This window comes from Lacerta agilis, chromosome 11 (genome assembly GCF_009819535.1).
Source record: "Lacerta agilis isolate rLacAgi1 chromosome 11, rLacAgi1.pri, whole genome shotgun sequence".
Classification (NCBI taxonomy): Eukaryota; Metazoa; Chordata; class Lepidosauria; order Squamata; family Lacertidae; genus Lacerta; species Lacerta agilis.
The window spans coordinates 798210-824022 of record NC_046322.1 but is presented as its reverse complement, the minus strand read 5'-3'; the positions used below and the strand labels follow the sequence as shown (position 1 = coordinate 824022).

The 25813-nt window shown below is 48.6% G+C and overlaps 1 protein-coding gene across 1 annotated transcript in view; it reads left to right on the top strand.

Annotated features, from left to right (window-relative positions):
- Positions 1-25813, top strand: part of UNC13B (unc-13 homolog B) — a 169811-nt gene that overhangs the window by 47325 nt on the left and 96673 nt on the right. Inside the window, exons 8-11 of the mRNA XM_033164695.1 lie at positions 8833-9055; positions 11111-19936; positions 21962-22261; positions 22680-22770. Coding sequence (XP_033020586.1) covers positions 8833-9055; positions 11111-19936; positions 21962-22261; positions 22680-22770 — 9440 coding nt within the window. The remainder of the gene's footprint in view (positions 1-8832; positions 9056-11110; positions 19937-21961; positions 22262-22679; positions 22771-25813) is intronic.

The following is a 25813-nucleotide window of genomic DNA, read 5'->3' as shown; positions in this document are numbered from 1 at the left end:
AGATGCTTTTGGGCATTTCTCTGCAGAGGTTTGTGTGGCTGGTTTGTAGCTTTTAAACCCAAAGGAACATTGTGTCTTCAGGCTCCCCTCGCTGACGTGTGCCTGGGCGGCTGGAACAAAACAGCCCTGGGTGCTTTGAAGACCCTTATTTCAAAGGTCTCCTCCTCGCTTTCTTCACCACCCGTTATGAAAGTATAGATGTGGGTTCAATGGTATTCCAGCTGGCTTCCTATGCTGCTGGGATGTCATGCTATGTGATAACTTTATAGTTTTAGTCACAGGATTTTTGGGAAATAAACCAACACAAGGCTTTGGAGGAGAGCAGCAAAGATGAGAAATGTTTTCTGTGCTTGACCAGGATGGGGAAAGTCCAGCTTGGAAAAGAGAAGTTGGTGCATCCAGAGTCAAGGCGTTTAAAGTTCTGGATTCAAATTCGAGCTTGAGCTGGGGCACAGCTGAGTGGCAGGTCCCAAGTTCGATTCCTGGCACCTCAGTTGAAAAGGATTTTGGGTGGCCGTGCTATGAAAGGCCTTGGAGAGCTGAGCAGCCTGACTTCGCCTAAGGAGGCTCTGTGACTCACCGAAGGTGGGATCTCTTTCCCTGTGAGATGCTTCAAAGAAGAGACTAGCAATTCCATGGTTCATATTTTGAGACCGAGGAATCCAGCCATTGCAGGCCTGGCTGGACCTTACAAACCCAACAGATGATTCCCTCTTCAGACTGTTGAAAACCAGGAGCTCAGTTTTAGGAAGCCAATAACCAACTTAAGAGCTCCTGGGCCGTCAGATATTCCCCCATAGAACCTCCCCCTGCCTTGGTTTGTGAAATGTTTTGTCATGGCTCTTTGAGGTGTTGGCAAAAGTATTGCTAAAATGTGACATGGCTGAGATGAAAGACTCCGTGTCGGTGAAGGACTTGGCAAACCATTTACTGTCGTGTGATTTTATCTGACCTATAGAAAGCTTGAGCAAGCATGTTTTGTTTTACCTCTCCTTCCCCTTTCCCAAAGAAACCCCCAAATCAAACAGACCTGCTATTAATATTTGCTGCTGATCTAGCCAAGTAAGCCGAAAAGCTGCTGCCCCAATTGTGTGCTAAGTCATTCGTTTCCTGCACTGTGGATTCCTGAAAAGCCTCTCTCAACCCAGCTCCAGATCCACACATGCCAGGAGTTTGTCAGTAGGGGGGACCATCCACCTCTCCTCCTCCGCTGCCGAAATACTGCCTTTCCAGTTCCTGGGATGGTCTTTCAGTTGTCCATTTTTGCCAAATCTCAAAAAAGCACATCATATAAAAACAGCTGGGCCATGGGAAAGATAACAGAAGCAGCTGTTCTTTCAAGAAAGCATCAGAAATACTTGCAAATATTTCCTGGGAAAGGGAGCCCATGAGTGGAGGACCCTTAATGCCTGTGTCTGTGTTGGGAAGGAAGGAATGGAAGTGAGGTGGCAGTTCTGTATTTTTTCATGCTGTTTTGATTTTAAATTGTATATGGTTTTTAATCTATATTTCTGTTCTGGGAGTGACTTTGAGACCCTTGGTGAGAAATCTAAATTTTAAATAAATATTGGAGACGGTCTCTTTGTAAACAAAAACAGTAGTAGTAGACTATTACTAGCAGTAACTAGTGGTAGTAATTGGAGTAATAAAAGGTTCACACTGTGATAACATTCAATCATAGGTTTTATTTTCACTTCTGTAATGTTGTTGTTGTTGTTCAGTCGTTCAGTCGTGTCCGACTCTTCGTGACCCCATGGACCAGAGCTCTTCGTGACCCCATGGACCAGAACACTGTAATGTTACTTTGGCACAAAGAAGGAAAAAATGAAAGAACCACCCCACCTCTTTATTTCAGGCTTCACCCCAACTGAAAATCCTTTATGAATAGGTTTAAATTGTGTCTGTCCAATGCAGATTTCGGGAGACCTCCCTGAAGGCAGAGTTAGAAATTAAGGCTAAGTTTTCACAATGGAGATGCACAGAGCAGATTCCTCCCAGGATCTGTATTTTCACCTGTCTAATTTACTCCTAAAAGGAGCTGTAATCATTTGGTGTTTGGTGGTGGGCTTGGGACACAGAGAAGAAAAGCGCTGCACACAAATTGCGGCTGAATTTTGGAGTCCCGTCCCCCCACCACATGAGCAATAGCTCAGAAGGCTTTGGTAGTAGATCAGACAAATGCGTAGAGAATAGGTTTGTTATGACTTTTCGACTAATTTCAAGCCCTGCTGGCGAGTTTCCAAGGGGCTCTGGCTGGCCATTGCTGAACGTTTTGAGCTTCGCCACAAAGGCAATGCTCATGTAGGGATGGCAACAGAAAGGTCATGAGTTGGTGGGAGACATGGAGGGGCTGATGTGAAGGGATCAGGGTGGGAAAGTGGACTCTTACAACACGGAACGAGAGCAAGGGGCGTTGCACTGGGGCAGAGGGGCTTCCTTCAGATGGTGACAACGGCCAAGTGGATTTGCCAGTTCAACACTTCACTAAAAAAAGTGTTTTTTTTCTGCTGGACGCATGGCTGTCCAGTGACCCGCCTAATGCATGGATGTTGAGAAATGGGCAGGGTCTGCTTAAGGGATGGGCTGTCCATTAATTCAAAGATTGACTTGGCAGTCATCAATTCTCACACACAATTTTCCATCTACTGATAAGTGAAGAAGTCCTCAACAGGTGGTAAGTTGTTGAAAAATGTAGGATATTGTCATGGCAAAAATAAACATGTTTTACATTTTAAGCTTCTGCCCAGCAAACATATCACCAAACCCTTCTCACTTGTCGTACTCATCTATACTTTTTCCATTCCTATTTTTTGCTTCCATTTGTTGCATGCAGGCAGCTGGAGTTATTTCGGATGGGGAGAAGAGCAGAGTATGTAACACTTTAATAATAATTTCTTTCTAGTTCTCCGGTTCAGAATTGCTTCCCCATGCTCCAGGCGGAGGATATCTCGGGTATTCATGCATAAGAGGGAAATGCAATCGAAATGCCTTCTGCTATTTTATACTTTGTTGAATTCCGCTATTGTGTGTGCCCGTCCTACCATGTCTCTCCTTTGCAACGTGAACTAATGAATGGTACCTTAGAATAGGGGTTTTCTCTTGCCCGGTGCCTTTGAGGGCCACGGGGCGTCCCCGATAGCCAGCAACACGTGGGTTTGAGAAGCAGAAGCTGCTCTGTCGCTTTTGTTCCCAATGGCAAAAAACAAAAATGGCTGTTGAGCGTAAAAGGACAGGCTGCTGATCCACCAGGAAAGGTCTAGAGTGTGTCCTGTTTCTCAGGATCAGGAAAACTCCTGCCCTCCACCCCAGGGGAACCAGATTCAGCCCTGATCCTCCTTCATGTGTCCAGTGCTTGTATGCATTTCTCCTTCTGTTTGTCACGTACCCCTCCCCATTAACTCGAGACCCCTCTCCTCCTTTTTCAGATATAAGACACCTGTCCACGTTGCGTATTTTTGGTGAAGCCTCGGTTTCCCAATGTTGCCCAGTTGCACCATGAAGAGTGTCTGGGGCATGGGGTTTTTTTGGGGGGGGGAGGAAGCTTTGCTTTCTTGCCCTGCCACGTTCCTCTGAGTAGGAACTTGTGCCTTTCCCACCAGATGGATCTTCAAATGCCAGGGTGGGGGGGTGGGGGAGGAAGCCAGCAGGCTCGGCCTTTCCTGCCTCCCGCTTGCTCTTTTAAAAGTCAGATCGGTGTGTGGCATTCGCCAAAGTGACAAGCGCGTTCTCCTCCTACCCATATATATACCTTGCAGAGCAGTGAGAGGTTTTCACAGCCAATAACAATCTCGCAGCCGTGGAGTCGTCCCCCCCCCGCCCCCCGAGATCACACAATCTCAACCTCGCCCTCTGGGCTGATTAACTTGGTGCCGTGGGCAGATTGCGCAGGCCACTCTGATGCAAAGCGGTGACATTTGCCGGTGCTGAGGAGCCTGTGCCTCCTTCAGTTTCTCTCCTCCACCCTGTCTGGCATCGGTGTCCCCATTAATACGGACCCGTTGGCCCTTTGGGAGTTTCCCGAGGAACCTGCTCTGCTGAGCTGAGGAGGAGGATTAATTCTTTAACAGGTTGTTGTCAACTGGTGAGGCTTGCGGAGTTGAACCCCCCGCTTGCCAGGTGTGTGCATCTTGGGGGTCCCGGGTGGCACGAGGCTTGGCCAGTGGGCCTCTTCCCCACGCAAAGCATTAATGCAAGGTGTGCCCATCTGCACCTTCGCTTTTGTTTCTGCCCTTCTCTTCCACCCTCTGGCATCAGAAGTGCCCCTGCGTGCGGGAGAGAAGGCAGGTTTCCTGCCGGACCTCCTAGCGGAGCCCCAGCAGCAGCGTCCGTGATGGGAGAGGATGCCCCCATCTTCCTCCTTGGCAGCAACAGACCCCCCCCTTCCCTGCCAAGCGTAGGGTGCAATGCCACTCTGTTCATCTCCCCTGGGAGCAGCAGGGAAGCAGAGCATTCGGGTGTGCTGTGAGTTTAGCGTTGGTTCCCTGGAGCTGCTGAAGATTTCTCCCAGCTAGTGCTTCCTCGATACAATAGGGGACATGTGCAAAATGTCATGCAGCCAGTTCAGTCGCCTCCATCGCTGCAGAGCAGCCTTCCTCCCAAGCGGCAGCAGTGACAGCAGCGGGAAGGTAAAGAGCAGGCTGCCTCTGTTTTTCCAACAAACATCCGATGAGGAATGGGCAAGCCCTTTGTTTCTGCGGAAGCTCTTAACTTTTTTCACAGGATCTGCTTTTGTTGACTGCCACATTGAGACAAGGCTCTTGGCGTGGAGTTGCACTCATCTTGAATGCGTGCTGTTCTCTTGTGGAAGAGAAGGCGCTTGAAACTCACATTCGCACTGCAGCTCTCCCACTCATCCCACCTTGACATTCAGTTGCCTGGATTTCAGGAGGGATTTTTTTAAAAAAACCTTTCTTAAAGGCTAATGGGGGAGTAATTAGGTTTTCAATCTCCTTTTTCATGTGAAAGGCAGCCTTCCCTTGCTTTGGAGAGAAGCAGTGGGAGAAGACATAAATGTCTGGCCACAGAATTCTCACAAGCCCTTTAATAATAATAATAATAATAATAATAATAATAATAATAATAATAATAATAATAATAATAATAATAATAATAATAAATTTAATAGGGAAGTCATAGCCCGAGACCCACCCTCTCTTTTCACTCAACGCCTTTTGCCCTTTTAATATGAGCAGAAGACTGCCTTTCCCAGTAAACCTTTTAAAGATCTCGTTGCATTGTGCCTCTGTGTTGCGAAATGTGTTTCAAAGATTTGTTGTTCATGAGACATTTGGACCTTTTAAACAGAAGATGCTCCGCCAGCCCCTCTCACAATAGGCGCTGTTCCAGTGCTTGCTGGCAAGGTTCCAGGATCAATAAACTGTTGGACTGTAGAAAAGCTTGCTCTCTCTCTCTCTCTCTCTCTCTCTCTCTCTCTGGATTTGTCAGTTATTTTGAGAACACATTCCCTGCAAGTTTTGTCTCCTCTGCCTGGTTCCTCCTCCTGCAGGCATTAGCTGGGCAGTCAGGCCTGTGGTGGCGGCAAGGGACCCCACACTGGACACAAACTCAAGCGCAACAAATCAAAGGGCTTGTGAAAATGGACAATATTTTGAGACTAGAGCCATGCTTTGTACTTGGGATTCCCTCTCCCTCCAGCTTTCCTTCCTTTAGGTGCTACTCTCACCTCTTAATCTCTCTTTCTCTTTGCTTCCTCTCTTCGCCCAGCCCAGACTCTAGATGGTAGTGGCACTCTGGTGAACATGCCGCTGTGGGATGTGAGCCTCTGAGCCCTTCTTCGTTCTAGACTGTGCATGAATACCCAATGGTCTTGCAAAATGGAGCATGCCTCTTCTCCCCCCCCCCCCCGACCTGGTTCCTTCCTCAGAGCTGCTTGTGTGACACTATTGGGGCGAGGGCGGGAAAAGTCTTTGCCTGGCGTGAGATGCTGGTGGAGACAGAGGCTGGATCGTCAGACAATTCAGTGATTCTTCTGTTGGGGGAGGCTGTTTTGAAGGCGGAATGGGGGCACTTGTAAAATACAAAGAATCCAGATTGGTTTCTACTCTGTTCTTTTCGTAAAGCACTTTGAGGTTTTCTACAGTTAAGCGGTGCATAATTTTTTATGAAATGAATCAATCTATCAATCAATCAATCAATCAATCAATCAAAGCAGCACACCCAGAGCTGGCTGGGCAAGTTGTTGTCACTCTGCCTTGTCTGAGGAATGAAGATGCAATTGAGCCCTGTGTGGAGTTTCTCCTCCTCCTCCTCCTCCTCCTCCTCCAGCCCCTCAGAGTAGTGCCTGAAATGCTCTTTATGACACCTGCATCTCCCTCCCATGTAGGAGACCCCCCCCAACACCGCAGCCATTAGTTGTTTTTTTTCTTGGAACAGGGGGGCCCTTCTTGGTGAGGCCTCCCTCCACCTTCCCTCCCTGCAATTATGGTGATGTGTTTTCACCTGTTTTCAAACATTTGCTTATTTAATTAAAATACCCATACTAGTGTTTTCTTTTAAAGTAAACCTATACATTAGTTTACTGTTTTAAAATCCCAAAACAGTGTACTCAAGAATTAAAAAAGAAAACCTCCACCCAATACGTAATAAAACAACATAGCCTCCTAATAACAAGAAGGGCAGAGGGCTTGCTCCACATGGCATGGCAGATGCCACCATGCTAAAAGACCCTTCTTCAGGAAGCCACACTTTAAAGCAGATCAGGGTTAGCAATGAAAATAGCCCCCTTGGGGTGGCACATCAAATGATGGAGATGGCCTCCTAGAAAAGCTGCGGAAGGCACAGTCCTTTAAAAATAACTCCCATGGGACCCCATGAGAATAAGTGGGAGCTCTTGTTCAGTCCCGTGTGGCGATGAGCGCAGGAGGAGGACGTTCCCCTGGGGTGAAGATCTAGAGCTGTAACTGAGCACTCAGACCAACATCCCCAGGCTCACTCTCCTCCCAAGGCAGTCTGCTTCAACTGCTGTTAACCACAGTTTCACCAGGAAATCAAGGTTGAGAGCCATGTCTCAACGGCTGCAGGTTCTCTCTCAGTCTCACAAACCTGCTCAAGCACAACATGGAGCAAAACCAGGAACATTTAGGGCTTTAAGGTGGTGGTCTCATTTTGGGATACTGCCCCTTCCTTCACACATCAAGAAACATCCTCAAGGGTTACTTTGTTCTGCCACATTGGTTGCCTGCTCAGATATAGATGTACTTTTGAAAGGGACGTTGTCTCTCCTTTGAAGAAAGAGAGAGAAATTGATAATTGCTCTTCATTTATATTTATATTCCACCAAACAGCCAAGATAAGCACCTTCATGTGAATCCAGAAATTTTAGTGCACTGAAATTAGCCCTTTCCCCCAGCAGATGAGCAAGAATACTTCCACCCAAGGCAGCTTAAAAAGCAGGAGAGGGTGTCATTTCCAGCATGGACAATCAAATTACTCCAGAGGAGTTGAAAGCCTGTTTGAAGTTGTTCTTGGCTAAGGATGCTTCATATTCTGTTTTTTCTTCCTTATTAAGATGCATGCTGCAATTCCACTTTATGTCGGGGAGAGGAGCAGGCTGGCTGGGCGGGGGGCAAGGAACAGCTGGCTTCTGTAGAAACTAGCCCTTATATTGAATAAATGGAAGAGAGTCTGGAACCAAAAGGGTTGTAAGAAGCGGGCCCTGTTCCGTTTCTGGTGGACAGTTTTGCCTGGACTCTCCAGACCACAAATTCACGTGAGGCAGAGGAGCTGCCAACAATACCATGCGGATGCTAGAAGACGGAGTCTGGCATCCTGGCTCAGATCTGACCTCTTCAGACAGTGCTTCTGTTAGATTGTCCCCCCTCAGTTGCTCGGTGGTGGTTGTAGCTTGCGGGTCGATGTTGCATAGTGACTTTCCTGCAGTCCCTCTTTTGAGCTCTGCAAAGGTTGCTGGTTCTCCTTACCATTCCCGCTTTGTCAACTAAAAAAGAAACACTTAAGCTGTGATCACCCAAGGCAGAGCATGAGCACCCGCAAGAACAACGTGCCAGCGCATCCTGCCAGTTTGTTCTCCTGCACGCCCGCTTCCTGCTCTCCTTCCCTCTGCCCCCCAGCCCTGGGCAACTTCCTGGGAGGAGGGATGGAGCTGCCTCTCAAGCTAGAGGTTTAGTGTCCTTCCTTTCCCCTTGGGCAGTGGTTACTTGACTTGTTGTTTGTTTCAGTTGGGCACCTTCTAAAATACCCCTAAATGGAAATGTTGGCAATTGTGCACACAAGGTGTTTCTCAGTGCACCATCACAGATGCGTTCTTCTCCTTCCTGGCTCCCAAATGTGCCATGACTGTCCTTTCCACTGATGTTTCCTCCCCATTCCTGGTGGGAGAGATGCTGCTTAGCTGAGGGCTCCTTGGAAGAGGCCTTGGAAGAGAGGGGAGAAGCGGGGCAGTGCTGCCTGCAACCCTGCAGAGGGAGAGGAAGGAAGCCAGCCAAAAAAGCTGGCTAAGGAAATTGTTCTGCTCTTGTTCTCTTTCACCAGCTATTAAACCAGGTGAATAAATAGATTCTCCTCTTCTCTTCCACCCAGAATAAAGCCAACCTTTATGGTATGGTGTATTTTGGGAGGAGTTGTAGAAAAACACCTCTTCATAGGCCTCATTCATGATGCTTAGGCAGTTAAATCTGCAGCAAACCCCCCCCCCCCCAGTGAGCAACTTCCCTGGGAAGCCAAGAAGCTCTTAGTTTAGGCTGCCCTTTCCTTTGTCTCGTAAGACAAACAAGCTAGCTTGAAAGGTGCTTTTGTCTGAAGTGTCCCTATCTTGGACCGGAAGACCCTGCTCAACCCTCTCCTGTCTTCTAGCTTTTGAAGACCACGATAGTGCTGTGGATGACAGAGACAGCGACTACCGCAGTGAGACCAGCAACAGCATTCCTCCCCAATACCACACTACCTCGCAGCCCAATGCTTCGGTGCACCAGTTCCCCGTGGCTTCCCGTCTGCAGCAGCAGGGGGTCCCCCGAGAGTGCTGTGTGGAGTCCCTGCACGGCTATGATTTGGATTACCACGAACGAGCGGCTATCAGGTAGGTACCCCCTTGAAACCAGGCCGTTTTCTCTCCCCCAGCCACAAATTTGTTCGCAGGAGAAACTCACCGTAAGCTACCAAGACTGGGGCTGGCTGCTTCAGACTATCTTGTGGTCGGGTTTTTAAAAGAAAAGGCATTCTGCTGCTTCAAGGGTGGCAGAAGAGCAGTGAGCAACAGCTGACAGACAGAGTCTCTCTCTCTCTCCCCCCCCCGCCCCAAATAGCCCATTGGGAGCAAAGTAAGTTTTTCAGCTGAGCCTTCTTGCGAAGCAGAGCTGGTGGTAAGCAGTTCTTTTTGCTGTGAAATTTTAGGGTCCCCAGGTTGCCACCCCGAGTGACCAAGAGTGACTGACAATATGTGGATCAGTTTCTCTTGAGCTTGCAAGGCGTGCTGCCCCTCAGGTTGCCACTCTTGCTGAGATTTGGCTTCAGTTGTCTCGCCCCCATCCAGACACCACCAGTCCCACACGCCACACACTTGCTTTCATTTCCCATTTTACAATACTAAGCTGTTTGAACCTTCTGTGTTGCTCTTGTCCTTCTCGTCTCCTAACGTCTCCTTGCCTTTTTGAAGAAGGCACCATAGCTTAGACTCCACTGTGAGTGGCCGAACTGACCTGGAATCTGCATCACAGTCAAGTCAAATGACAAGCCGCCAGCTGTCATTAGAGAGCCGGCACTCACTAGAGTTGTCTGATAGGTGGGTGACCCTCTCCGAAGCCTCTGTGTCCGTGTCTCGTGGCGTGGCTTTGGTCTGCTGGGGCTCCTGGGCCGGCTGTCGGTGTTTGCATGAATTCACCCTCTTCCAAGTATACAGTAGTAGCAGGCTGGCTGTTTTCTATTGCTTCTCTTGTTTCCACTGGGTTTCTGTTGCTGTTGACTTCCTCCTTAGGAAAAATGTATCAGCCCTCTGAAGAGAGAAGTGATGCAAATCATTAGCTTTCCTCCAAACTAGGCCTTTAGAACCTTAGATCCATCTAATTTATCCTCATATAATTACTTTGGTTTCTAATTGCCCTGTCAATACTGTAGCTGGAATTTTTAGGATTCATGTTTCCAATTCTGAGTTGCCCATCATAATCTTGTTTGTGCTATCCACATGGTTAATGAAAGTAACTCCAAATAGTAATTGGAACGGTTCCTCATTTTGCGCCTTATCAACATGGTGGTTGTTTTAAATTTATTTACTTCTAGCGATAAACCACAAGTAAGATTATGGGTCTTTCCTGTTTTTCTGTTTTGTCACATTGCAAATTTAATTAATTGATGCACTTTATTGTGTGCTTAGTGTAATAACTTATTATTAGTCTGTTGCAAATGCCCCTTCTTAAAATGAGGAGATAAGAGTCCTGCTGGATCAGGCCAGTGGCTCTCCTGCTCCAGCTTCCTGTTCTTACAGTGACTGGCCAGACAGATGCCTGGGAGAAGCCCACAAGGAGGACCTGAGCTCCTCCAGAGCCCTTCCCCCCTCCTCTCCTGCAGTTTCCAGCAACTGGAGCTCAGAAGCTTCTCTGCCTGCGACCGTGGATGCAGAGCAGAGCCATCTTGGCTAGTAGACTTTGATAGCCCTTCTCCCCCATGAATTGGTCTAGGCCTCTCTTATCCAAGTTGGTGGCCACCATTGCCTTCTATGGGATAAACTCCGTTGAGAGGCTCCAGAAAGTGACTTGTAACATTTTAGGTAGCTGCTCATTGACATTTTTAATCTGCAATTTCTGTTCTTAACAGAAGCTTATAAAGAACATACCATACGTCACTTTATAGTGTACATAACACTAGCATACATGTTTCATGCTCTCCTACCCCTACAACCCTACTGTTTAGCTGCAGTAGTGGTAAAAGAGAGATTCCTAACATTTCGTGTTAATAAATGGGTTCATTGTTAAGATATTTTAATATGCTTTTTGCATGTGATTCACGATATCATTTGGTCTTTATGAAATGCTCCTTTGCAAGTTTTGTGTTTAAAGCTCTTTTTTTCACCCCTCCTGCTCTTTCCTTTTTTTCTTTGCCCTTCTGTCCTTCTTATATTTCCCCCCTCCGCACGTATCAGACCAGGATCTTTAGTTAGCAATGGGAAAGTCAGGATCATTCCATTTGATTATGAAGTTGGCCAAGAACAGGAAGAGTGTGAAGAGAATTATGAGGAATTAGGCAAACAGTTAATAGAAGATTTTTTAGAAAAAAGTCACAGGACTAGATGTTCCCAGGGACGAAAGAGCCCCAGGCTCTCGAAAAGGGAGAACTTTGGCCATCATGAAAGACCAAGATACTCACGGAAGGCTTGCCCAGAATCAGGAAATCCCGATGTTCCTTGCTATCCAGAGGAATATGACACAATAGACAGGAGAAGAAAGAAGAAGTTGAGATATAACAATTTTGAAGAATGCGAGCGAACTATACTGCAAAGCAGTGGTAACCGGAGATTTTCTTCAGGCAGCATTAAAGCAAGAACTGAACACAACCTATATCCTGATTATGATGAAATTGAGAAATGGGGCAGCAGCCCCATTGAAAGTGAAGAACAGTTACCGGAATATCCAGTTTTGCGTCCATACAAGAATGGCCTTCTAGTCAAGAGTGGCAAGTTGTCCGCCAACCAACGTGCAAAGCATGACTCAGGATCAGTCCATTTTGATGGTGAAAATGAGATCCATTCAGAACAGCCAGCTCCCTCTTTTGTGCCATTGGGTGCCCTTCAAGAGTTTGGCAGCTGTTCATCCGGTCTACTCCTGTACTCCCCAGCTTCGGATGATGATGATGATGAAATGGAAGAAATAGCGATACTTTCCCAAGCATGGCGTGAATCCAGTGTTCGCCCTGTTGGAGACCTTACTGACATCCGTACTGGAAGTGCCATATCCCTGTTACCAAGGGACAAAAACTCACATAGGATGAGAGGAGGAAAGCATGGCTTTCTTAAGCAAGACTTGACCCTCTCCCCTGTTGAAGAGCCAACGGAAGAATACGTGGACACAATGGATGAACTGCAGTGCTTAGTTGAAACTGTGTCTGAATACTTAGCTGAAAAAGAGGAGGAGATTAGCAAATTTGAAACCCTTCCTGCGAGCAAAAATGCAAGTGATGGTGCCTCTCCCAAACGGGTCGGTTCTGATAAGTTGGTGGAGGAAAGTGCCCCTTTGCAGCAGGCAAAGCTAGCCACTTCTGCCGCAGAGGAGAGCGAGGGCAGCAAAGGCATAACAGAGGCATTGCCAGACTTGTCTGGGGTGAAGAACACCGTCAGCTCCTTATTTAGTTCTTTCACCGAAAAAGTGGGCTCAGGAACAAAGCACTTAACAGCCTCAGTTGAAAAACTTGTATCTCCCACACCAGAGAAACCTGAAGCCCCTGGTCAACCTGAGGGAGGCATTACAAGTCTGTTTTCAAGTAAGCCTAAATCTGAGGGTGCCTCTCCAGAACTGAAAGCAGAAAGCAAATCGGATGCCAGGTTGGCAACGGCAAGTTCTCCCTCTGTGACCCAGAGTAGCTGTGAGCGAGAAGCTGGCGATGCCCAGGCCAGCATCCCAGAAAAGACGGCAGGAGGCGACAAGGCTCCTCCAGGTGTCCAGGATGCTTCAGCAAATGCTGCTCCGTCCTCTTCTCTGGACACCAGCTCAGTTGTCAACTCCGTTTTAGGCATGTTCAACCCTTTGAAAATCTTCTCTGAAAAGGAAGCACCAAAAAAAGAGACTGCAAAACAGGAGGAGGCTGTGAAGGTGGAAGCCACGCACGCCAGTGCTTCTGAAGCCAAGGCAAGTGGGAAGGCAGCTGAAGACAGCGCAAGAAAACCCATCAACGTTGCGCCTCCCGAAACGAGCAAGAGCGAGGCAGAAGCAGGCGCAAGCAGCGGCCCCGTCTCCTCCATCTTTGGCAAGCTGTCGAGCTCCGTTAGTTCTTTCAGCCTGAAAGCCAGTTTTGAGAGTCTGGCTGTTCCCAAGCAGCCAAGTGGGCCACAGAAGGCTTCTGATGCGCCGCCGCATGCCACAAGTCAGCCAGATAAAGTTGCTAAAGAACACCCAGACATGCCGAGAAATCCACAACCTGCAGGGAAAGTGCTGGAAAACAAGCCAAGTGAAGCTAAGAAGGAGACTGGTAACGCTCCGCCGTTGGAGCAGGGGGAACCACCTGATAGCTTTTTCAGTCCACTTAAGAAATCCTTCAGCCAGTTGCTGCTCCCTTCTTCTGCTACCGAAACTGTGCCAAAGGAGCCACCACCGGGCTTGGGGAAAAGCCACCGTTCTGAAGATGATGTCAGGAAAACAAGCTCCGCAAGCAGCGAACCCAATTTCCCTTTCACCAGTAAGCTCCAGATTCCCTTTTTGAGCGGTTTTGGCTTTTCAGACAAACCACCGCAGGATAACAAAGAGAAGCCAGGAATTTTCACTTCATTCTTGAAAGCTGCTTCTGTGGAAAACCTGACAGCTTCAAAAGATCAAACTCCCCCACCGAGTTTTAGTGACAAGCCACTAAATGCTGAAGTGGGTCACAAAAGCAGCAATGCAGAAGCTGTCAAAATGGACTGGCCAAAGTCTCAGGCTGTTCCCGAGGCACCACAGAGAAAAGAGGAGCCAACGAGGAAGAAAGAAACCTGTGAGGAAGAAGGTCTGGGTGCACCAAAAAGTGGAGATAAAAGCCAGGGTGCCTCAGACACTTCAGAAATTGCACACGTGGATCGTGATCACAAACGCATGGGGGCTCTGGAACACAAAGATTCAAAATGCAGGGGGGAGCTGGCAGCCCCCACAAAAGAATCTGACTCCAATACTACAGCAGGAAAGCCAGTGCTTCCTGGTGGAATTGGAGAGGACAAGGGAATGGATGATACTCAGAAGAAGGCCCCACAGCCAGGGCAGGGTTTGCTCTCGGGACTCTTCCGGCGGGCATCTTCAGACCACATAACCCACCGGGAAGAGTCGATCGTTAACAATGAAACGGACAGCCAGAAGAGCAGATCAGCTGGCTTACTTTCTGGATTATTTAGGTTTGCTTCAAGTGAAAACGTGTCCGAAAGTATGCCAGATAAGGCAAAAACAGGCTCTCTGGGCATAATGAAGTTTTTGGAGAGGAGCGAAGAGACTAGTTCTGGTGACAAGTCCGTTGGCTCACCTGTGACTCCCGGTGCCCAAGAAAGCACTGGGGGGAAACAGGAGACGGGCAGCTTCATAAAGAACTTCATGCAGAGGCCAAAGGAAAAAGCGGAGGAGGGAGTGACCGAGACTGCGAAGGCGAATGGTCATTTGCCTCACCCGGAACTGAGCAAAATGGACAACAGACACGGTCCCCTCCCTTGGCACCCCATCTCTCAGAATGCTTTAAGCTCACAGCCAAAGATACAAGACTTATCGGGGCAGCCAACCCTTTATAGACAACCTTCGGATTCCAACATTTATCAAGCAGTTCTCAACGAAAGGTCAAATGAATTTCTCAATTCCTCTTTGCTGAATGCTAAATTGTATGGCCACTCAGAGCAGCATCTTGCTCTTGAGGAAACAGGGAGCCCCTCGAGCTTTGACTGGGAATATGATGCAGGAGCATTTTCTCTTAATGCCCACCAGGTTTCCTTGCCCGTTTACTACGTCTTGCAGCAGAATTCTGTCCCACTGGCTGAGTTTCTGGAATGGCCAGACTCTAATGATGCCGTAGTGAACTTGTGTAAGAAAGATGGCAATGCCAATGTCGTGGATTGGAGGTCAAATGCGAATTTTGATGCCCTGAGCCTAGATTTCAGTGTCATGTCATACGAATCGTTTGATCAGTTAGACTTACAAGATTTAAGTCTAGAAGAAACTGAAATGTGGACAACGCATTCTCTGAATGGAAACTTTCCTCCATTTGATGACTGCAGCTGTATTTTGGAAGAGATGCCCATGGACTTAAGCTATTCGTCGGCATGTGATGGCAACATGTGGACCTTAATTGATCAGGAGTCCTTGAGCTTGGAAGGCAGTTTTGTCTATTCATCTTACAGCCAGGAGTACCAGGACTGGCTGATGCTGCTTGAGAAGGGCGTGTGGTGGCCATCGGAAGACGGCGATTGTGGATATTACATGTACAGGGATGGTCAGTTTGTCTATTCTCTGCTCACCGACCCCACTGGGCAGTATGTCTATATTTGCACTCCTGACACTTACACCTACCCAGACTACTGGGATTATAATTATCCACAGAGCATTTTGCAGAGCACTGTCTTGGAAGATGACATGATTGCCGTTTGCGGTTTCAAAGTGCCTCTTGGTAATGAAGACGAGTTATTCTGGTTTGCTGAAGAGGAGCAATTGGATAATTACTCTGTAAACAAACCACTTGATTTGTCTGTAGCTCTGCAGAGAAGTGATCAACTTATGAACATGAATTTAGAGACCTTTTCGCAGATGTTTGAGGAGTCCATTTATTACCAGAGAGAGCAGCCTTTAGACTTTTCAGGGTACAAACTTCAAAAACTCAAAGTAGACTTTAGGCCTGAGAATGAAATGGAGTGGCACTCAGAAGAGCCTCCCCTGACCCTTGACCTTAGAGTTCACTCCAGGGTGGCTTCCAGTGGGAGGCTAAAAGATGACGCTCTACCCAAACACCTGGACAGGACTCCTGCTGTGACAGTTTCCGAAAGTGGACAGTCAAGACGGTTTGGTTTCCATATATTCCAGTCTTCTGCCAAGCCTGAGACTTCATCAGCGTCTCAGAGTGTTACAGAAGTCAAAACCACTGAAGAAGATAAAAAGCCACCTCTGAATAAAGTCGCATCTTTATTCTCTGCTTTGGGTGGCCTGATGGGTAAGGGTTTGGAAACGCATGAGACGGTGGAAGACACGGCTGTGAAGAAAGGAGAATCGGTGGTGTTGGGACACAAAAACGATGCTCTTCCAGCTACGCCACCCAGGAAAACAGGAGAGGATATGCAAAACCAGCAGCACACTGAGCATGAACAAGAGAGAAAAGAGAGAGGCAGATTAGTTAAGTCTGTTAGGGACGAAAAGCCAATGATTTCTCAGAAAAAGCCTCAGCTGGTGAGGTCTTCCTCTCAGCTAAGCCAGGGTCCCGTGGACCGCAAGACCAGTCAGCTGGATAAAAGTGTTAAGCCTGCTCCCCTCCCAAGTCAACAAAAACCCAAAGTGGGCGAGGATGAACCCAAGAAAACCCAGCCAGCCCCCAGCCAAGCGCCCACGGAGGCTGAGGGCACGTTGTTTAAAAGTGCTCTCAAGATTCTTAGCCTGGGAGAAGACTCCTCCACAACTGCAGCACCCAATAAAAGCCAAGGCCCCGGGTTTTTTGATTTCTTTAAAACGCAGGTCAACAAAGCCCCACAGCCACCGCCAGCACCCCAACCAAATCTGACGAAAAATGAAGCCGAGAAGAAAATGCCTCAGGAGAAAGTGGAGCCCCCAGGCATTTCGTCGTTCTTTGGTTCCATAGGGGATCTTTTCAAAGTTGACGCAGCCCCTGCCCCACCAAGTGCCGCTGCTCCACCCAAGAGTGGAACCCACACCTCCCTGAAACCGAATGACAACGCCGACCAGCGTAGCAGAGAGCCAAGCAAGAGCAGCACTCCTGCCCCTCGAATCCCTGTGGAGCATGCTGGTGGGGAAGCTGCCAAGAAGCCCACAGCCCCTAAGGAAGAACAGCATGGGAAAGTAGGCAAGGAAGCTGCTCAAGTGAAGAAGGACATCCCCACCACAGGGGATGCAGAACCCCAGCCTCCCAGGCAGGCAGGCCCTCGAATGGACCCAGCAAATCGCTCTCCAGGGCAGCATGGCCATGGACCAGCTGTTGCACCAGGACCGCAAGGCCGTGCAGGAGCCGTACCTGGTAAAACTCAGCCAGGAAAAGCCAGTCAGCCACCCAGGGATTCTGGGTTTAGCCTGCCTTTTGGCTTGTCGCAGGCGGCACCTTCGAAGCCTCCGCAGGCGCAGCAGCCGGCTGGCAAGAGCATCTTCTCCTCCTTCTTCAGTGCCCCAGAGAAAGCCCCTGCCCCTGCTCCAGCAGCTCCTAATGCCAAGCCCCCAGAAGCAGAGGGTCTGTTCAAGATGCCTTCTTTCCTGTCCGGAGGGCCCACCGCAAAGAAAAACGTGCCTCAGAGCAGCTCCAGCTTCAGCTTTTTCAACCTGACCTCCTTCCTGGATGAAAAACCACCGGCAGCTGCTCCTGAAAAGGGGAATATTGCAAAGCCGCCTCAGCAGCAAGCAAGCAACCTGGGAAAGCCGCCTCAGCAGCAAGCAGACACAAAGCCATCGATGAAGCAGTGCGTTTCTGTTGACTCTGGCATTGGACTTGCCAGACAGCAGGGCTTGAAGGATAAAGAGGCAGCCGATGGTATTATAGAAGCAGTACTTGGAAAGCAAGAGGCTGTTGGCCCAGACCACAAGGCAAGTGAGTTAAAAACTCCAGCGGCTGAGCATGCTGCACCAAGTGCCTCAGAAGTGAAAAATGAGGTGGAGATACCTTTTGTGGCCAGTAAACCTCCTGATGATGGTACAGATAGAGAAGACCACTCAGTCTATCCGGATCCTGGCTCTCAGGCCCCTACGCTGCAGGAAGACACTGCACCTTCCCTTCTGGAGATTCCACAACCAGAGGAGCAGCTGCAAGGCAATGCAGAAAAGAGTGATGGCATTGTGGTGTCCTCTGAGAAGGAATTTGTTCCTTCAGGTGGGAACGAGACTTCTGAAAAGGCAGAGCCCGGTTCAGTTTGTGATGAGACTTCTGTGGCTCTTGAGCCATCTCCTGCTCCTGGAGACTTTTCACAGGAGGTTGTACCTGAAGAAAAACCAAGCGTCCCTGAAGTCAAGCCCCCGGCGCCCAAGCAACCTGATAGGACCCCAGATGCGGCAGGAGAGCAGCAGGCTCAGGGCCAAAGACCTCTGCCTAAAATGGCAGCAGCAACACCTAACCTGCAGGAGAAACCTAAGGAGCCCGAGGGTGACAAATCAGTTCTAGATTCCTCAGTTGAAATGTTTTCCAGCTTCATGACGAAAATGAAACCGACCAAAACATTATCTGGCTTCTTTTCCCAGCCTCAGACTCCAGCAGCTCCTAGTGCACAAAAGAAGAGCACTTCGTTTTTCGGCCTTTCCTCCCTGCCAACTGGGCCGCCTCCAGCATTTACAAGTGATCTCTTTGGCATTTTCAAAGGAGCAACAGATGAGAGCCTTTCAAAGCCTGCAGGGAAGACCGCAGGCACTTCAAAACCCCAGGAAATGAGCTCTAGGGCAAAGGAGGCTGTGGGCCCAGTTCTTGGTAAAGGTCTCGCAAAACAAGATAAAGCCTCTAGGGATGAACTTTTAGGGACAAATGCCGGCAGTGTTTTGAAACAACTGGACCAAACCTCTAGGGCTGAACCTACAGAAAAAGAAGCTAGCAGGGACTTGGAACAAGATGCTCCTTCTGCTTTAGCAGAAGAGAGTTTGGGAAAAGAATGTACAGCAGAATTGGAAGCTGAAAGCAGTGGAAGACCTGAACATGGTCTAGAACCCTCCCTTAATGCTTCAGAAACTTTAGACTCAAGTAGGGATCAGGGCCCTGAAGTGGTACAGCTGGACACAAACTTACTGGCATCTGATGAAGCAGCGAAGGCTGCCCCATTTAGTCAAGAGGTACATGATGCAGATGAGACAGCCACGGTGGTAGTGCAGGAGAAGAGGGAAGCGCCTGTGGAGCCCTTAGAAAACGATGCTGTCCCTGCTGTTGAAGAGCAGCCGAGCCCGGCATGGGAAACGGACGTTGGCCAGATGGATTTGGATGGTACACGTGAGCTGGAACCCAAGGCTGGCGAGGCAGATGAACACCTGAAACTGTCAGAACCGGCGAATACTTCACTAACCACTGAAGAAGTAACTGTAAAGAATGAGGCAGATGTTGATATTTGCCCACCAGACACGTTTGGGACCCTGGAGATGGAACCCAAAGCTGCTGCAGATGAAGCCCACGACTTGCTCCATCAGGATATGGAAGAGGTCCCTGAAATGAAACCTGATCTTCCTCCTGAGCAGAAAGAGCCCCTGACCACCAGCGAAGCAGCCCCAGAAGCTGCTCCCTTGAAAAGCAGTTTGGCTGGTAAGAGCAAGCCAGCCAGTGCTCCTGCAGAGGCCAGCAATGCCAAACCCATGTTTGAAATTCCAAGCATGCCCACTTTGCCCAAATTTGGCTTCATGTCTTCTGCAGACAGCAGCAAGCCATTTGGCTCCTTCTTCTCTGCACAGCCACCTTCGGCAAGCAAGCCTGCACCCGAGCCAGGCCTCGTGTCCAGCTTCAACAAGTTTTCCTCAAGTCTGTTTGGTGGAGGAAGTGATGAGAAAGCAGGTAAAGTAGAAGGCGCTCCGGGTGCTGTGTTTGGAAAGAAGCTGGACTTCTCATTTCCGTGGCAGAAAGATGCCAAGGAGGCGGGTCTCAAGAAGGAACCAGGTGTGCCAACACCAAAAGCTGCCTCCAAACAGGAGGTGGCCCCAGTTGCTTCATCCAGACTGGATTTGAAGGCACCAGAAGCTGTCTCGAAAGCCGAGGAACAAGCAGTGGATGGGACCGGTGCTGATGGGAGCCCAAACCTCTCTGCCTCTGATCAGCCAGCTGACAGTGCTGCTGATTCAGACCTTTCTTCTAAGCAGCCCGACAGCAAGAGCAACGAATGCTTAGATGGTCCCACGCCTGACATTCCAGTTGCGCCCAACAAGGAGCTGGAGCTTGAGGTCTCCAGAGAAACGGAAGATGAGCCAAGCACCATTTCCAGTGAGCCTCCTGGGCTCCCCTTGGAGGAACCAGCAGAAGGCGCCACACGGCTTCAGGATGAAGTAGAGCAGAAGGAAAGTGTCCCTTGTCCGGAAACGGAAACACTTGCTACTGGACTGCAGCCGGCGGAGCAGAGTAGCACTGAGCCACTCAGGAAGAAAAGGCCAGTAGCCAAAACAGCATGATAAATGGTGCCAACTTGTGGGCCATTTATAATGCAAGTGCCGTAACTGTAGATGCCTGACCTCGTAGATCAGACTCCTCTAGGCTGTGTTTGGCATTAGCAGTACCCAGTGGTAGGTAGAGTTGTGAACTCTAGTTGCTAGACTGTGCACCCAGAGCCTCTCCTGCCCTTCTCCTTCTCAGCTTCTGGTTTCCTTTGTTCCGAAAGGCTGCGATGACTCTTCCCCTTTGCTCTCCGTTTGTGTTGTGTCCTTGGGAGTGAGCTGCTTTGAGTTTTAGTTTCATTAACCTTCCATAGCCTAATGGTGTGTGTGAGAAAACAACTTGCACCTCTAGATGACATGGTGGGTGGGAGGGAGCTGCCCTTTCAGAGGAAATCGGGGGCTTGCTTGGTTTGCAGAAAGCTTAGTTAGACAACATACAAGGCATTCACGTTTTAAGGTGGGAGAGAGACCCAGATGGCTGCAAAAACTGTTTCAGTGGTTGCAGTTCAATCACCTGCAGCATAACTTTTCTACACCCAGAAGGCGATTCCGACTAAACATCAGAAAAAAGTTTCTGACAGTAGCAGCTGTTGAACAGACTCCCTTGGGAGTTGGTGGACTCTCCTTCCTTAGAGGTTTTTAAGCAGAGGTTGGATGGCCATCATTGCAGGGCCCCTGGGGGGTCCTTTCCAACTCTACCATTCTAAGATTCTCCCTTCCACCAGGACAAGTTAAACATGGCTGCAGACTGTTAAAGCTACTAATGCAGAAACATCCAGTTCTTGCTGCTCAGAAGCTGTTACTGCCCAACTAACATGATTCAGTTTTTCTCTACTTTTACCAGCTGTATTCCGTGGCATTAGCTGAATGTGCTTTTCTGTGTTAGCCTGCAGGCAATCTGGAGCCAATGATGGTGCTCCCATTAGGTCTCCAAGCAAGCTGGTTTTCTGGTTTACCATATCTCAAAAAACATGCATAATTATTCCATATTGAAGAGAATTGCAGTGATTTCATGTTACAGCTACCAGTATATTAAGTGACTTTTGCTCCCTGTTTACCCCTGTCCAGGGGATGATTGGAGCTGGTGTTCTTGCTGCCCCTCCCTAGTTACAGAACTGCTAGTCACTAAAATCATTGCTAAATCTGCACTCCTCACCCGCCATCTCTAGACAATTGGCCCAGCAGGGATCCTGCTTCAAGCCTTTTCCTTTCGGCCCAGCCTCTTTTCCAAGGAATAGATGGGATTTTTCACAGTGTAGCTGCCTTGGGTCCTCTTGCAGATGTCTCTGCCTATGTGGGCAGTCAAAAGCCAGGTGGCACTTAAATAGCGGCCCAGAAGCATTTGTGCCGTTCCCTCTTAGAATTCCACAATGGAGAGAGAGCGTGTGTGGGTGTCTTGTTGAATTAACAGCTCCTGGTGCAGTAACTCCAACCTTATAACAATCAGTCACTTCCAAGCTGCAACAGCAATGGGCCCATGTTGTGCTGGAAGACAGGACTGATTTTTCTAAATGGCAGCTACAACAGGATCCATTCTCAGCCGCTGGAGAAACTTAAGAATGTGTTAATGAAATGTCAGTGAAGATGAAACCCTCTTGTCCCAGAACCCATGTGCAATTGACATGCAAACGTTGTTGTAAGAAGGTGTTGAGCTTAGCAGCTTAGAGGTTCAATGTGCATGAAACTTTTGCTGCCATTCTTAATTTTCCTGTGGCCTGTAAACAATTTACAGGATGCACAGCAGATGATGCTGTTTCTGATTGATATAACAATAGGGTCCAGAGGCTTAGGCCCAGCACTAAAATTGCAAAAACAAACTTGGAAGTGGCGGGTGACTGAGAACAGTGGCTGCAATGTGCAAGAGACATTGCTTGGCTAGAGTTTCCATTTGATGCTTTGTCCTGGTGTAGTTAGGATTTGCTCTCTCTCTCTCTCTCTCTGTGTGTGTGTGTGTGTGCGTGCATTGTGCTGTTTCTGGTTGCCAAGACCTTTTGACTTACTAATGCCTTGCTCTCTCACAGTCCTGCCAGCAGTAGTAAGTTTGGTTCCTCCTGTAACATCAGTCAGGGAAGCTCTCAGCTGAGTGAGCTGGACCAATATCAGGGGAGTGTGCCCTGCTCCGAACACGAGGACGAGCTCGCAGAAGGGGGGCCTGCTTCTCCTGCTCCCCCTCACCCGACGGAGGGCCCTGCGCCACCTAGCGAGCAGCATGAGCCCCGGGAAGTGCACAGGGAAGGAGAGGGGAAGGTGAAAGAGCATGCCACACCTCAACTACCTCCTGAAGTGGACGAGCCCAAAGAAGCCACAAAGCCACCGGGCAGGTAGGTGGTGCATGTTGGCTATGGATTCCTTGGAGTTGAACTTGAGGCCACTTTCCTGGTTGATCTTGGGAGAGACAAACAGCATATGGGTGCAGTGCCATAGCTGGTTTTGAGTAGTCCAGTGGAGTCAGAAAGGGTAGGGCAGACTTCATTAAATAAATCTAATTAATCCTCCTCTTCAACATCATCATTTTGCACCCATCTAGTGACTAATGGGTGCATTCCTTACAGGCTTCTCTACCTCAGTCCCTGTTGGCCACACTTTCTGTTCTGTCCATGCCATTCTTTTGTCTTTTGCTGGCCATCCCACGCCTCTTGGGGCCAGCTGTTACAATAAATGGTTCTTTTCATGTGTAGAGTTTCATGAGACTGTTCTTGGGTTTCCAGTACTCATTTCCTCATTTTTCTTTTTTGCAAGCCACCTTGATGAAAATGAACTTCTACCGCTTCCCGCTGCAAGAGCCCGCTGGATCCGAGCCATTAATAAAGTGCGGCTTCAGTTTGAAGAGGTAGGGCCCGCGCTGTGTCCCTCTCCCCATCCTTCCACCTGTGTTTGCGCTTGTAAACCTTGCCGTGACTTTGTCTGAAGGTTGCTTTGCTTGTCTAAGGGAGACACTGTGCTGGGGCAGCTGCACAAACGGTGCATGTTCCTCTCTGGTACCAACAACTTGCTGAAGTTGACTGTGGTGGGCTTAATTTGTTGACCCCACGGCAGAGGGGTGCAGAACTTGTGCCCCACCAGATTTTGTTGGACTCTCTCCTCAGCCCCAACAGCCAACAGGGCTGGGATTGGGGGGAAGGTGGAGTTCGGTGACATCTGGGGGCACCAGGTTGGCTACCTGTGTTGTGTAGAAGAACCAGGATTGTTTATGGAAGTGTTGCGTTGACATCACTGTTCCGTTGTGTCTGTAGTTTGTCTTCTGAGGCCCTTCTCTATGTTCCCTCTCCCCAAAAGGTTCGGAGGGTGACAACACAAGAAATGGCCTTATTTTAGTGGCTCCCCATTTGTGGAATGCTCTCCCCAGATGCTTTCCCAACCCCTTGTGGGTGTGTGGGAGAGGAGACCCTTTCATGAACACTGTGCTGCTTGTGGCTGCCTCCTGATTTCACTCCAGAGTGTTGTCTGAACAGGCCGGAGCAGAGAGTGGCAGCGGGTTCCCTCTCTGCCCCATGTTGTTGCTGACTTGTGCCATTTGGATGCTGCCCTGGCCAGCGGAAGGCCATTTATGTGCCCCAGATCAGAATAGGCTCATGTTTGCAACCTTGTCATTTTTGGATCGGAGTTCACACAATGTCACCGGGCTCTTCCAAGAGTGGGCCTAGCAGTGCAACTGTGTTGTTGAGGTATCACAAATGGGTCCTTAGCAGCAATGATATTATTCATGGAAAGGGAAAATCTGAGCTAAATGTGGGGAAATGCGGGGTGGCAGTTTTAGGGGTTTCTGCAAAATAAGAGCATGCAAAAGGAGCACCTAGCCCACAAAGAGCACCTATCTGACACTGATGTCAGGTCTTCTTAGCAGCTTCTCGCGCAGGGCAGAAACTGTGTTTTGCTACACAGAGTATCAAAACACTTTTGTAATTCTTAAGCAAGTCAGAAGCCTGTTGAGTTGAATTAAAAGATCCTGACGGGTGTAAAAGATGTGAGATATTTACAAAAAGCAGTCAACCCAGGAGCTTTAACAGAACAACCCGGCGAGTTTGTCTGTCTCATGAAAAAGGCTGCTTTGAATAATTTAGTGAATTGTTTTGAAAAGTAAAACTCTCAAGAGCACTGGAGGCTTCTGTGCACAAAGAGAATTGGTGGTGTGTGAACGACAAGCGACTCTTGATGGCCGCTTGTGCCTCCAAGTGGCTCCCTCCGTCTGTTTGTTGTGGGGCAGAGAAATTGGCAGGATGTGCCATGGAAAGCCTTTGCCACTGCGAGATGCTGCACTGGCGTCTCCGCAGAAGCACCAAGGTTTTCTCTTGATGCGTCTCCTGGGAGCGGGAGATAGGAGTACGAACTTGTCTGCTGTGTGCTGGAAGGTTCCTTGCGCGCCTGTCAAGATTGGTACATTAACTCTTTTTCATTATTCTGGCTTGTGCTTGTGTCTCACTATTCACGGAAGAGAGTTGTATTCAGTAGCAGAAACAATAAGATGGGTATCCCCTTTTGAATCTTCTATAACCTTTTTTGGAAACCCTTATAGTTGCAATACTCATCCTCAATTGCACCCATTGCAGGATAGCAAACTGTGTCCCAACTGGAATTTGGTCCCAGTGGAAATAGCATGTTTCAGTAATGGACCTGGTGGCGCTGGCTCCGTTCCTTAAATCATTTGACCCAAACTGACATTCAGCCATGCCCTCGCACATGTGTGCATCCCACATGGTCTGAGTCATCAGGCAAATCAAAGGTTTGGAACATGGATGCCTTCTTTTGCTTTGGGCAGAGCCTGCCTCCCCTGCGTGGGCCTTGGGTCATGAAATGCAAAGGCGCACACTGGTTAAAGGGTGAATTTTCCACATTTTGGGGTTCTCCTCTGTTGCAAATGAACCTTAAGCAGTCCTGGGTCAAATCGGGACTTGAAAGCTGTGAACATTTGGCTGAAATCTTAACCCTTTCACACCAGTTACGCTTGGAGTTCAGGCAAGCATGCCAGAGTGTGAATTTTGCTCTGCTGTGTTTCTCAGCAGCTGGTACTGCAGCTGTTGTGTGCGGAAAGCAAAACGGACAAGGAGAGCCTTGCGTGTCTTGTAGATTTAAGTACTATGAAGCAAAAGACTCGCCAGAGAATCTGTCTGTCTTGGAGTTGCAGGTTCCTGTGCAGGGCTACTGGCGTGGAAACTTTACATCTAGAGTGCAATATAACAAATATGCTTCACATAGTGTAGAAAAGACTGTGCATATGTAGTGTTATTCTAAAAGTGTTATGTGGCATATACTTGTGACTTCCCTTAAAAAAAAAACTGTTTCCGTATGAGATTATAGTCCTTTTTGTGTGTGTTGGTATTTACACGCATTAGCTCCTAGTGGTAGTAGCTTGAATATTGGCAAAGTCTGCATGTTGTCCTTAATAAACTTTTCGACACTTATGTCCAGGTTGGCGAATATTACATTCATAGGGCTTTCTGGGTAAATTGAAAGTGAATCCATCTGGAATGAGAGTCGGGAGAGAATTAGATGTCAATAGCCAGGCTTATTAAAGACACACAAAAGAATTGTGTCTTACCTTCTTGTTGTTGGCACAGGAGGGCCATTTTGGAAACCCATGTAATGTTACGCGGAGGTAGCAATGCGTACTCTCTGAGGAACTGGTGGGGATCTCCTGATCTGGGTTGCAATGAGGGAGCAGTCCACACTTTACTAGAAGTTGCAGAAGGGGAGCTGCGAGTCCCCCCTTGGATTTGCTTTAGCATGCAAAGCAACCCAAGGCAGAGGCCCCCTCCTCTAGAAATCCCCTCGCCTTGGCAGACAAGATAATCATACACGTACTGGTTCCTTGTGATTTTTTTTGGGGGGGGCTGTTTTTGCTTTTACAGTCCATTTAAGTTTCACATTCTTTGCTA